The sequence below is a fragment of the Nesoenas mayeri genome (genome assembly GCF_963082525.1).
Source record: "Nesoenas mayeri genome assembly, chromosome: 1".
NCBI lineage: Eukaryota > Metazoa > Chordata > Aves > Columbiformes > Columbidae > Nesoenas > Nesoenas mayeri.
Genome location: NC_137541.1, coordinates 26,594,979 through 26,608,468, shown reverse-complemented (window position 1 = coordinate 26,608,468; position 13,490 = coordinate 26,594,979). Strand labels below are relative to the sequence as shown.

The 13,490-nt window shown below is 43.9% G+C and overlaps 1 protein-coding gene across 2 annotated transcripts in view; it reads left to right on the top strand.

Moving 5' to 3' along the window:
* CFTR (CF transmembrane conductance regulator) overlaps positions 1–9,345 on the top strand; it is a gene marked incomplete at both ends in the record, with an annotated part of 84,059 nt that extends 74,714 nt beyond the window's left edge. For both annotated transcript variants that reach the window (XM_080350238.1, XM_080350237.1), the window contains 4 exons: positions 3,470–3,559; positions 6,609–6,781; positions 7,147–7,252; positions 9,139–9,345. In XM_080350238.1, coding sequence (XP_080206364.1) covers positions 3,470–3,559; positions 6,609–6,781; positions 7,147–7,252; positions 9,139–9,345 — 576 coding nt within the window. The remainder of the gene's footprint in view (positions 1–3,469; positions 3,560–6,608; positions 6,782–7,146; positions 7,253–9,138) is intronic.
* Between the last annotated feature and the right edge of the window lie 4,145 nt (positions 9,346–13,490).

The window sequence follows — 13,490 nt, the reverse complement described above, 5'->3', positions numbered from 1 at the left end:
CCTCTATACCTCTCAGGGCTGTTCACTTTTGGAGGTCATGGGGGTGGCTGTTTTGCAGCATGCCAGGGCACTTCTGCATGCTACAGCCTCCTGGGCAGCCCCACTCCCCAGAGGGTCCTGCAGAGACCAGGTTCCTGCAGGGCATCGAGATGAGTCAGCATCACCATGCCAGGGAGCTTCTGCACCAGACCCATGCAGGGAGCACCTGGGGACACTGACTAACAACCTCACATGTTCATTTCAGGCAGTATATCGGTTGTTTGCTGCACCGTGGATTCAGTGTTGCCAGGAGCACAGCACTTGCGTTTACCAGTAAGATTTATGGGAAGCAGAGGTTTTAGCATCTTCAGGGGAGAACATTACAGAACTGGTCCCAAAAACTTGCAGGAGGTCTTCATTTCTACCATGCTCTTATTCTTGTCTGTGAATATTTTAATGTCAATGTAAAGTCCCTAAAGGACACTTATGAAAACAAAACCTCTAACTCTGCACCTAATACTGTAGCATTCACACAGCAATTTGGTTTTCTTTCATCTTGATATTGTTGCCATAATATATCCAAAACAGAGGAGGTCATATTGTTGTTACTCTAACTTCTCTGTATAGGGAGCTGGTGTCTGCTTCCAGCTGATGTTGCCCTGGTTCTCCAGCCCCAGCGCATATGGGATCAAGGGTCCATGGGTCTGGCTGAGGACCTGCACACGACTTGTCTTTCATTGCAACAGCAGCTACTGTCAGCCAGGGTACTCTCAGGATACTTTCACTCCTTAACAGCCTTTTGTCAACTGATCTTTACTCCTCTGAATGCGTTGGCTCAGGTACTCCAGGGTCTTGGTTCTCCACATAACACTTAAATCACTTAGGAAGCTTATTACCGCAGGCTGGGTGCATCCCACACCATAACCAGTACACAGAGGCTCTTGCTGCTCGGGGGGATTAATGCTCTTCAGAGGTGGAGATTGACAATATTTGGGGTGACCATATTTATAGTCCCAAATGTTTTGCTTGTGGGTGGATAAATTATTTGTTGTATGATCAAACCCATTATCATCCTGGGTGAATTTGAACAAGTGACCAAGAAGGAAACAGTTCCAGATTTGCTGCCAGTCTCCCTAGCCATCCATTCCCACGTGCAATGCTCTTCTTATTTGCAGTTCTTCCATATTATATAAAAAACACATAGGTCCATAAGATTAACTTTGTTGTTTGGTTTTTTTTTTTTTCACTTTTGACTTCTAGCTTTTAAAAACTTTTGTTTTGTTTTGATTTTTTCTTTCTGCTTCTTAAGTGAGCTCTAAACTGCCCTTATGACTCACACTGTATTTACTCAAGTGAACCCTATGTGGTTTCTAATGAGCTGGGAGGAAAGAGGTGTTGAAATGGAGAGAGAAGTACCAGAATTCAGGACAATGAAATATTTACCTTGTGGGGTAAAAAAAAAAAATGGTACTTTTGGGAATAGCTTGCTTTCAGTGCCCTACTTCTTGAAAGCAGAGTTATTAGGAATAACAGCAGTTTCTAAAGAAAGTAGTTCCCATTATTTCTCTACTTGCTGCACTTCAGCAGGAATGTTATTCAGCCCTATCTTCTTTAAAACTGGTTTGTTTGGTTAACTATTCTTTACCACTGAGAAATGAAAATACCAATTCCATTAGTTAAAGGTATGGTGCTCAAAGTGTGAACAAACCCACTTCTGACACGTTATTATTTCCACCGCACCCACTGCTTGGAAGAATCTAATCCTGCTGCAAATATGTTCCCCCACTCCTGTCACCTACCCAGTGCAGGGCATGGGAAAAGGGCTGTGCTTGACTTCACTGGAGCATTCATTGTTATTAACAATAACGATTATGAAGGAAAGCATCTACTCCTTCCCCCTAATCTCTACCAAAAGTACTTCAATGACTTTTAGCTGTGTCGCATCATCGCACTGAAATCTGCCCCACTGACTGCAGGTCTCTTAAATCAGGTACTTCCTTCTCTCCTACACCAAATAAGTTATTGGCAATGGCTTGCATATCCTAATGAAGCAAATTAATTAATGTAATTTATTTTCCTCTACCATGTTTAAACTTTCAATTAATCATATTTAAATGATTAATGTAAATGTGTGTATAAATCACTTTGAAACCTGATGAAAGAATGCCAGGTTCCCACATTAGGTCAGATGGAAATTGTGGTAGAGTGGCCAATCTCTGGGAAAGTACCTGTTAAGTATATTCTCTCAGCCATTGTCTCTGGTATAGCTGGTCCTTCACTGCTTTTGATTAAGAAGTCTCCAAGAAATTATGTGGCTGTGAATTGCTGGCTTTTCAATACGTTCTCTGAATAAGTATTTTCTTTAGGAAGACAAAAGAGAAGAAAATAATTGTCTTAAGTCTTTCTTCTTGTTATTTGTTCTGTACGTACAAGGAAAGAGTATGGAAATGGTAATATTTCTCAACAAAGCACTTACATTCTTTGAGAGCCAGTTCTCCCTGCTACAAGCAGCAGGTGTACCTCACAGCACAGAAAGCAGCACTTTGGCTTTATCTTGCACAAAATGTTGTGCAACCTCAGTGTCCCCTGAAGAACCTCATTTCCACCAGAATCTGACGCACCCACCCCATGTAAAAAGAGATTAAACAAATATTTAATTTTGTCTGAGTCATTCCTTTTAGAGGTAAAAATCGTGTCTGTTCGGGATGTTCACTTGCCTAAACTGATAGGAAAAGCAGAACTGAGTTGTAAACTTCAGTGCAAGACGGATGTGCTCCCAGTGCCAGGAAACGTGCATCCTCTTCATCTGTTGTAACAGGAGGAAGGAGCAGGAGCCCACGCAGTCAGGGAAGCCCTGGATACCAGCCAGCGGTTGGTGCTGCTGCAGTCAGGATCATGCTGTGTCACATCGCAGTGACACTGAGAGAAAAAACCCTCTTTTGAGATAGGACTGGGACATGGGGAAATGTCAGGTAACAGGATGATGCTGGTAGATATTTGGCTACGATTGAATAGAAAATGAGAAATTCATTGATGAAAAACAACTTAGGACAGTGTCCCTGAATATTGACAAATATCCAACGGGGTTTTTACCTCAAAATGAAATTGTGGAAACACATGCTTTGGTTTAGTCATTGTTTTTGTTTGAATATGTTTCACATAATGAAGAATCAAAATAGTTTTTAAAAGGCTTATTCCAAAATGGAAATACAGGAAATAATTTATTCTGAAAACTGCTGAAATTCATTTTTTACTGTTTTTCAGACAAGTTTGGCTCAGTTTTTATTAAGACAATTAGGAAAAACAGAACACAAGGATTTTTAAAATCACTTTTTTTGGAACAATGTTTTTTTTTAAAAAAAAATAGTAACCTGCAATAAGCTTTATCTGGTAGTGACAGCAGGTCCTTCTTTCTCTGTATACAATTTAAAATGCTTTATACAATGTTTCAGAATATTTATCTACCTGTGTCTGTATCTTTTCCTTGTAGAAAGTGTTCATATTTTCTGGAACTTTTCGGATGAATTTGGATCCTTACGGGCAATGGAGTGATGAAGAAATATGGAAAGTTGCAGAGGAGGTAAAACTGTTTGATGTTATTTGCATCTCTTTGGTGAAGTGGTTACAGCAGAGTGCAGTGTAGGTCAAATGATTGTCATATGTTACATTTATCTACAGTCTAGGAAAAAAAGTGCCAAGGAAAGATAATGCTGTGCTATAAAACACATTTCCTTATTGCCTAATAAAAAGGTGCCTTTGTGAGAGATTAAAAAAAGAAAAGATAAACTTCCGTAAAGCACAGTCTGGGTTCCTCATGCAGTGATTTAGCATAAGTGAGGTTTTGTGTTTGGCTCTGCGGGGTGACCCTGAGAGAGAAAAAAAAAAAGTGAAGGAGCAGGAAAAGGTCCTGTGATCTTTTCTTGTTTTAATGATTTGGCAAATATACGAAAGGTCGGCAAGGCATTTTTCTACTAAAATGTGTAAAAATTGCTAGTAAAGTCTGTGGCCTGTCTGAGATGTAAGACTGGTGTTATTGCAATAGGAAATATATTCTATTCAGCTTAGAAAAATCTTTCCTCAGAATATTTCCCAGTTATTACAATTCTCAGGCCAGCTGAGAGGGAGCGCTCCCCAACACCGCGTTCAGGCCGATGAACCCGCTCCTTTCCCAGGTAGCTGCCTCTTCCGTGGAAAATAAGAATCATGGAATATTAGGGTTTATGAACCTGAAAGTTTTGTTCTAATTTTATGGTTTTTGTTTTCAAATTCCCCAAGATTAGGGACCAGATTCTTACAGTTCTGTTTCCATGTTGAACTGAACCCGGTGTGTTACAGTTGTCAGCTGCCACCTATTGGCTCTGATCATGTGTAATAGGTTGAGGAGGTGGATGTAATGCCCAGAGAAAAGGCAGCTGAGAGGTAAGGGAGGGAAAGCTGCAGCCTGGAAAGCAGATTTCCCTTTGCAAGGTAGGGATGACATAATTAATACAGTCTCAACAATGAATTGGTGCCATTTTCCTTGTTCATAGCAAGTCTCAAGTATCAGAAAATGCTACAAGTGTGGGACTTAATCTGAAAGCTTCTTTATTTCCCATCCAGGTGGTTAACTCTGTCTCTGTTCTCTCTGTCTTTTGGGTTTATCTAATTCCTTCCCTATGTTTGGAAGAGAGGAAAGTAGACACTTTCTAGGAGTAATTTACCACCAAATAAAAACATCATGATGTTTTTGTTTAAATGGTGCGCCAGCAGCTTTTCAGCTGGTCCCAGCTGGGGCAATGGGGTGCTCAGTGCTGTGCTTCTCCACTTCTCTGAGGCTGGGCGAAAAAACAGAGTATGGATTCACGTCCCCTTTCTTGAAAAAGACAATCCCGACTTTTGCTTTTGAGGATTGTTTTCACTGTCTATGTGAACTGAGCCTGGGATTTTTAAGAGCTTAATTTCATTTACAAGGGCATGAAAAAAAAGAGTTATTTTGAAGTGTTTATCATTAAGGAGTTTGGCAAATCCATATGTGATAACGAGGTTTTCATTGCACAGGTGAGAGCGCAAAGCAAATAGAAAAGAAAAAGAGCTGTAAATACTTTTGAGGAGGAGTGACTGGATTGTTTAGAAAGTTCATGCTCTTATTAGTGACAGTGAGTCAGTGTAACTTCAGGAGCACGGCACACAAAGACAGTTACCTGTCGGCTCCTCCCTGCCCCGTGTTGGCTGCTGAGGATTCAGAGAATCCTGCTGAGATCAGCATCAGCTGTTTATGCCTCTTGCAATGAGTGGCAGAGAGCAAAGTGTTGTCTGAGCCCACGTCGGGTGTTTCAGTTTTATTGCCTCCACGTTTCAGCACCTCAATCTGTCAGACTTGTGTCAACTTTTGAGGCTGTTGTACTCTTGCAGTCAGCTGTTTGGAACAGGTACAAGGAGAGACCTTGTGCAGTTTTAAGAGGAAAGCACCTTTTCCAGCCATTATATGCAGAATTTCATTGAAGGACATGATGTGTGTTCCAAAGAGGAGTGAGGGGCAAAGCACTGGCCTTAATTTTCTTATCAATAAATCATGAACTTTTCAGAAATTCAACAGACACCCCACCACACCCCAGTTTATTATGGTTCCCATGTAAAATGGAAACACAAAGGACTAATTCCATTTTTTTCCCCCCCCTGGAATGCAAATTAATTGCAGATCATTAATATTTAAAAACACCAAGGGGCTCTTCATAAACCACTGGAGTTGCATTGCTTTTTATAATGTCTTCTGGAGTAATGCAGCTCACATATGTTTCTTAGTTCTCATATTTTACAAAAATTTCTCCGTAAATGATGCTGATTAGGCCAAGGAGCACAGTTGGTTTGGACCTGTGGCAGATGCAAAGCTTTGCCTTGAGGTGTACAAAGTGCATCTCCCAGTGAGAGCAGCAGGGAGCACTGGAAGAAACAGTCAGAAGAAATCTGCTGGGCTGGATTCTGGTTTCTGGTCCAAATGAAGCAGATTCACTTGGTTCGACCACCTCTCTAAATGTTTTGTCACCAGTGCTAGAGGGAAACCCGTGATGCCATTGGCGCGAACAATGTGCACAGGGCTTTTGAGGCAGCAAAAGGAGCAGATGGAAATGCTCTCAGAGCCACGGGAACAATGGCTGTGGTGACCTGAGTGGTTTTGTCTGTTGCTGTAATGTAGTATGTGAATTTTGGTCATTTCTTTTTACCCTCCTTGTAACCAAAGAGGCCTGGTTTGCCTCTTTGGCAAATCACTTTCCTTAATATTTCTATTGATGTACATTGCTGCTGGATAAAAAGCTTCAAATATAATATATTGCTTTCTCTAGCCTGCTAACTCAGAGTGTTTCAGTCAAACTGCCAAGACTCATTGTATGTGACCAACAAATGAAGCATTAGCTCTCAGCTTCCTAACATAAATCCTCACGTGTTGTAAGAGTCAAATATTTCAATCCTTTTCACATCATCCAACTACTAGCTTGTAGTCTTTATAGGCCAGATTCTCCTTTCCATCAATTTATGTTTTCTCTTTGCCTTCAGAAATGAAAGGCAAGGAAATGAAAGGTATTGGTTGTTGTACCCACAGTAAGCAGTAACTGTATCTCACAGATTTTTCCTGACATTTTTCTTTCCGACAGGTTGGGCTGAAGTCTGTAATTGAGCAATTTCCAGGCAAACTCGATTTTGTTCTTGTGGATGGAGGCTGCGTCCTCAGTCATGGCCACAAACAGCTGATGTGCCTTGCCCGGTCAGTTCTCAGCAAAGCTAGAATCTTGCTGCTGGATGAACCAAGTGCTCACCTGGACCCTGTGTAAGTTTTGATCATTTATTCTATTTTCTCATATAAAAATAAGAAAACAGTGAGGCAGCACCACCGAAAGAGACCTTCTGTAACTTGTCTGGTCTGTTACTAAACCTGATTTCAGTAATGTATGTTTCTAATTCTGCATGAGGGATCGGGTAGGCCGAGTTACAAGCTCAGCTTTATGGCTGATTTTATGATGATGATACCTACTTTCACAGCAGAAGTGCAGCACACTGAGACACTGCAGTGTTGGTGTCTGTGCACATGAGCTTTACAACACACAGCCAGGCTATTAAATATCATCAATAAAGTTCTGAGCTGTGCTGGCACGTACAACGCAGTCTGAGCGCCGATGCCTGTTTGCTTTTCAGAACTTCCCAAGTGATCAGGAAGACTCTGAAGCACGCGTTTGCCAACTGCACGGTGATACTCTCTGAACACAGGCTGGAGGCGATGCTGGAGTGCCAGCGATTTTTGGTGAGTGTTTCTCGTGGTCACGTGTACTGTTGTTTCATAACATTTGATGAACGTGCAAAACGCACCAAGCAGAATTGGTGAAGTTGGCTGGATTGACGGGGGTCATTCAGGGCAGCTGAGCAACCAAGTCACCTGCAGAAGGGCAGCAGGCTCCTGTTCGCTCTTTCACGTGGGCCATCATAGTCACATTATGGAAGAGCTGGATTCCTTCTTTCAACCAGAAGTTGTGTTGTGTAGGTTAACCAGCTGCTGATCCAGATGCCTTGTCTTGCTGATTGGCTCTGGAGCTCCAGAAAAATCCCAGCATCTCACAGAGCTTTGCGACTGCAAATGCAGAAAGACCTGCACTTGTTCTTGAGCAATAGGAGGCTGCATGGAGAAGAGGAGTTTCTTAAGAAAACATAGAATCACAGAATGATAGAATGTCCTGAGTTGGAAGGGACCCACAAGGAAGGACCATTGAGTCCAACTCCTGTCCCTGTATATGACAACCCCAAAATCCACACCATGTGTCTGAGGGTGTTGTCCAATTGCTTCTTGAACACTGTCAGGCTTGGGGCTGTGACACCTCCCTGGGGAGCCTGATCCAGTGCTCCACCACCCTCTGGGTGAAGAACCTTTTCCTGATGTCCAACCTAAACCTCCCCTGGCACATCTTCCTGACATTCCCTCAGGTTCTGTCATTGGTCACTAAAAAGAAGAGTTCAGCACCTGTCCCTCCTCCTCCCCTTGTGAGGAAGCTGTAGCAGCGATTAAGTCTTTTCTCAGTCTCCTCCAGGCGCAACAAACCCTGTGACTTCATCCACTCCTCATACAGCTTCCTCTCCAAACCCTTCACCAACTTTGTGACCAACATCTGATGGTCAGAAGTGCTGATTTCTTTCATCAAGCCACTTGAGTATTCCTTTCTTGTTTAATCAAGGTGACAAAGTACTGAAGTCCTGGGGTATTTTCTTTGTTATACAGAAATGGTTAGTGAAGGAAATAAAAGGCAAGTAATGTAATTGTTCTTAAAAATGAGGTTCCTTCCTCTGTATTTTCTTGACTCTTCCATAAGAGGGGCCCTTCACTTTATTAGCAAAGTGGAACATCACTTTTTATGTATATTTGCTTGGGTGTATTAGCACAGCAGGAGGAACGCAGCCTGAAGTTGACGCAGGCTGGTCCATAGGCAAGTTGTATGTTTTTGGATGTGCTGCACCTCTCCGTGTGCTCCACTCCGCTGTGTGGGCAGAGCCCCGGCAGGCAGCGGGGAGCAGCTTTACCACCCTCCAAACAACATTTTGGCAACAGACCTACTAAAAGCTCTTTCCTGTCAGACCTGTGCCCTCCCCCGAGACAGGCTGGCACTGCAGTGCCACCCAGGGAGCCTGATTTTTCCCTCTCTTGCCTGACAGTGGGGCCGGCACAGCCTTACAGGGCAAACCTGTTGTCTCCGTTGAACACAGGCCAGCATCGCTTCCTTGTGTGGTGGGGAGAAAGCAAAGCAAGCCCTGCGCTGGCAGCCCGCTCCCTCTGCTTGCCATACAGCTCTCGTTGCTCAGTTAACTCTTTCTTAACCAGGCAATTGAGCAGTGCCAGGAAAATGCCGCGGTACCTGGAGACTCCAGCAAATGATCTCACAGGTAAAAATCAGGTCACAAGGAGAAACCAGCAAGCCCAGCGGTGCTTTGTAACTTGAGCAATGGGCACCTTTTCCACAGGTTAAAATTTTAGTGTCTGTTTTTATGATTGTAATTAGAAATTATAAACTGCAAACTCTGCTTTTTCTGTTAGAAGGAGATCTCTGTTCCGCCTTCATGTCTCTTCCCTGCTCCGTTAGTTGTGTCAGCTGAATTCTGTCAGAACCGTCATTGCCCATCTAACAGAGCAATATGTTTCTTCAGGTAATTGAGGACAATAAATTGCGGCAGTATGAATCCATTCAGAAGCTGCTGAGCGAAAAAAGCTCCTTCAGGCAAGCCATCAGCCATGCCGATCGCCTTAAGCTCCTCCCCATACACCACAGAAACTCCAGCAAACGCAACCCTCGGCCCAAAATCACTGCCTTGCAGGAGGAGACGGAGGAAGAGGTGCAGGAGACGAGGCTGTGAGAGGTGGTGCGGGCACCCTCTGTGTGCGGTGAACCCGCAGCCGTGCCCCACGGTGGCCGGACCAGCCGTTCTGAACCTGCAGGAGCTGCTCACAGATGGGACCGTGCAGGAGGTGCTCACAGCAGCGGCTACATGTGCATTTGGGAATTACTTCCCTTCCATGATTAATCTTGTGCAAGTTAGTACATCCTTTGATGTTTTGCCGCTTTTAATGGTAAAACCAGACTTCCTTTGGAAAGCTGCTCTAATTCAGTACAAACGAGACAGCCAGCAGAAGTAACCTGCCTAACATGACATAATTGTTTCAGAAAACTTCTAGAAATGTTCTTGCTGGGGTGAGAGGTCCAGACAGCAGGAAGAATGTGAGAAAAATAATCAAACCTGTGTGAAAAATACAAGAATCAGAACATAAAAAGCTTTTTTGGACTCACTTCCTGCAAATGACTTCAGGGACAACCAACCTCAGCAAGGCGCACAGAAGACTCCCTCCTCTTTGTTTTCCATGCAGCGACTGTAATTTCAACTTAAGGCCAAACGCCCTTTCATAACAGCGCTCTGCTCTGTGTGTGCAGGGGAGAATGAAGGACGAGAGAATACCTATCGACTTGCAGGCCGGTCAACATCCATCACATGTCCACGGGTAAGGGAGAATTGGTGTTTCCTTGTAAATCCGCGGAGCCGCTCCGCCCCGGCCGGCCCGCGCAGCAGGATGAGTGCAGAACCCGCTGACGGGGGCACTGCTGGCGGTGGGGCAGGAATAGGCTGCACAGGTCTGGCGCCTGTGCCTGCTTTTCACTCTGGCCTAAAAAAAAAGAAGAAACCTCTCAGAAGTAAATTTTAATAATGGAATTAATTTTTATACTCCTCTGGTTTGCAGTTTTATGATGAAGCTGAACTTTCTCTAGGATATTTTATTTATTTTAATATTGTCGCAAACATTTACTAAGGAAATGATGTATTTTGAGAGTGATCATGTACTATAAAGAAAAATATATTTGTACAAAAAGTTTTATATTTGGATTGTTGGGGTTTTTTTTGCTACAAGTCTTTGATGTCGCATTATGATGGAGCTGTCAGAAACGAGGGGAGCCTCAGTTAGGCCAGGTACTGTCCAGTGTTGTCTTTGTGCACTAAAGTATTCTAGTAATACAGACATTTTAGATTCTTTTTCTTTAAATTAAAAAAAAAATAAAACCAAAACCTGCCTGTATGAGCTGTTACAATCTACCCCCCACAGTGCAGCCGCCACAGACCTATTTGCCTGCTTCCGCCTCAGTCCTTGGTGCCTATCAAAACAAGTGTCACTGTAAATAAATACAGTTTATTGATTACAGAACTAGTTGGTGACATCCAGTGTCCAGCCCAGAAGCTGCCTGTTGGGCCGGGCCCCGGGGCAGCACTGGATGGTGCTGCAGGGCCTGGCCCCGGCCCCGCTGATCTTATCCCCGTGACACCCCAGCTGGGTCCCTCCCAGCCTCCTCAAGGATAAACCCCCAGGGGTAGTGATTTGGGACAAAAAGTGCCTTAAGAAGAGCCTTGTAAAGGCCACCGCCGCCAGCATTAGCAGCACCACCGCTCAGCTTCTTTATGTGATTATAAATGAGCTTTGTATCTCTTGCATTGCTTGAGCCCTAAAGCTGCCAGGAGCAGCACATGCCCATGTGGAAAACAGCCCCGTTGAGGCAGGAGGCAGCGGCGGCGGCAGCGGCAGCCTGGGCCTGCGGGCTGCCTGCTCACCTGGGAGCCGCTGCTCTTCCTGTCCCCTGCTACATTTTTTCTGTCCCTCATTACATTATTCCTCTCCAAATAGATGTTTTGTTTCCGGCTTATTTTTTTCCTATCCGATCCTTCATAATATAATTTTATTCTTATCTATCTTCTGGCGCTTACCTGTGTCTCTTTCCTTTCTGTCCATGTGAACTTCTTGCTTCGCTAGCTTTCCTCCATGAAGCAAGTTCTGGATACCCTTGAGGCTCAGTTTTGCCATGTCCCTGTCTCTCTACCACTAAGCCGAGCTCGCTTCAGCCTGAAAACCAGCTGTATATTGAAACAGCATCACTTTTGAATCCCATCTCCTTTCCCTCCACCCCATCAAACTGTTCCCGTCACACCGTGTAACACGTTTCTCACTGAGCCAGCTCTCCGCTTGTGCAAGTCGTGACAGCAGCCGTGGCCAAGCCCAGGAGCAGCGCCAAGGGCCACGCTGCTTTTTTTCAGGACATCACTCAGAGGAGCAGACAAACCATGCGGGAGAGAGAGTCTATTATCTAAATAAACAAGATGATAAGGAAAGCTCAGCAGAAAAGCAGCACTGTGTCCTCAGAATCAGCGTGCACTTCAACGCTTGCACAATCAGTAGCATTAATATTTTGGGGTCATTGTTGAGAGCGTTAAGAGGCGACAAGTTTCAGTAAGCGGACGAGGAGACATTTCAGGAAAGGAAAAGGTAAATACAATAGAAGCACATATTAGACAGGACACATTTGAAAGCTGCTGATACAAACAGAAAAAAGGGCTGGGAAGGAAAAAAAATCAAGTAGGTCCTTCAACTGACCACCCCACGCCCCATAGCCCACGCTGCACAGCTCCCACCAAAACACCCTCTGCCGGCGGTACCGGGCTACCACCCACCGTACAGCCTGTCCCAGCGAGCAGCCTGCAGAACACCCTGCAGAAGTTGTTCTCTCTCCGCCCTCCAAGGGCAAGTGGGAAAAGGCTGGACAAGAACGTATGATTGATTTCTTTTAGTCCAAAAGTCTTGTTTCAGCTACTTTGGAGCTCAGTCTGGAACAGGAGGGAGGTTGGTACCTGCCTCCATGAGGAGGAGGAAGAGGAGGAGAGGCGCATTGGCTTCCCTACAGAGGCTGGGAGGCTCGCATCACCTTCTAGACTGTGTTCTTGTCCTTGGTGGTGGGACAACAGCTCCCAGGGCTGTTTGCCTGAAGCAAAGCTGGGAAGCTGCTTGTGCTGTTCATGCGGAAAACAGAGCCAAAGGAAAAAATGAAAAAGGCAATGAAAATGAGGCCATAACCCAAGCACAGTGGAAGAACAAGCGATGACCTTCTAAACACACGCCGAGCATTATTTAAGAGAATTTTTCACTTTGCTTTGTATTTTAATAAAACATATTTTTAAAAATACTACTCCCAAGGCACTTTGTTATTAAAGACACACACCTGTAATGTTAAAAGGGAGAGCCGTGTGTACAATATACAGCCAAAGAGAGGAACACGCTGACTCTACTGCACATGAAGATTTAATTTTACAGCCTGCCAGGAAGACACTGAAGGAAGATTGAAAGAGTGAAATTACTCTGCAGAGGATCTGTGGCTCTCGTTAAGTACAAAAAAGGGTGGCCAGGCTGCTGGTACAGCCACGTCTTAGGACAGCAATGGCCAAGCAAGCTTAACCTAAACAAACTTGAACTCTACACATTTAGCCATCGTCATAAATCTTACACAAACAAATAACTAACCAAACAGCTTGATAGTTGTCATGAGCACAAACTGCTCAGTATCTCACCGGAATCAAGTTGCTGTTCCAAAAAAAACAATTTTGCTTTCACAGTTCCTCAACTGGTGTCTTACTAGCTTTAGTATTTTATTATTGAAATATCTATTTCGAAGTCTTTCTCCATTTCCATGAGCCTCCTGTCCCTCAGCCCATTCCAGCAGCCTCAGAGCTGCGAACACTCGATGGCCCCTGCGCTTCTTGACTTCTGCCCTGTTCAAGCAACAGGTTTGTTCCCCTGAAATGGGGCAGCTCTTGGAAAAGGTGCCTTTTAAAACATTTCCTGACATTAACATTAATTTGGAATTGGCGTTAATTGTTGGAGATCAGTTCAGAACTAACTTGTTGCATTTTATTTATCGAAAAAATAATCTAATTTTTTTTTCTCCTCTTTCTGACATAGATTTGGTATTTTAGTTCTACCATTACGTAGCTGTAATTTAACATCTGGAAAAAAAATCACTTTAGAACTGTGTGTGTAATTGTTCACTAATGGACAATTGCTGCCTAAAAACCTTGCAAATTAAGCAATGTGCGATGCAATACAGTAACACGTTTCATTTACAAGCCCTCATGCTCTCCAAAAATAATACCCTGTTCCTAGGGTAAACAATATTGCTACTAATTTGTTCACA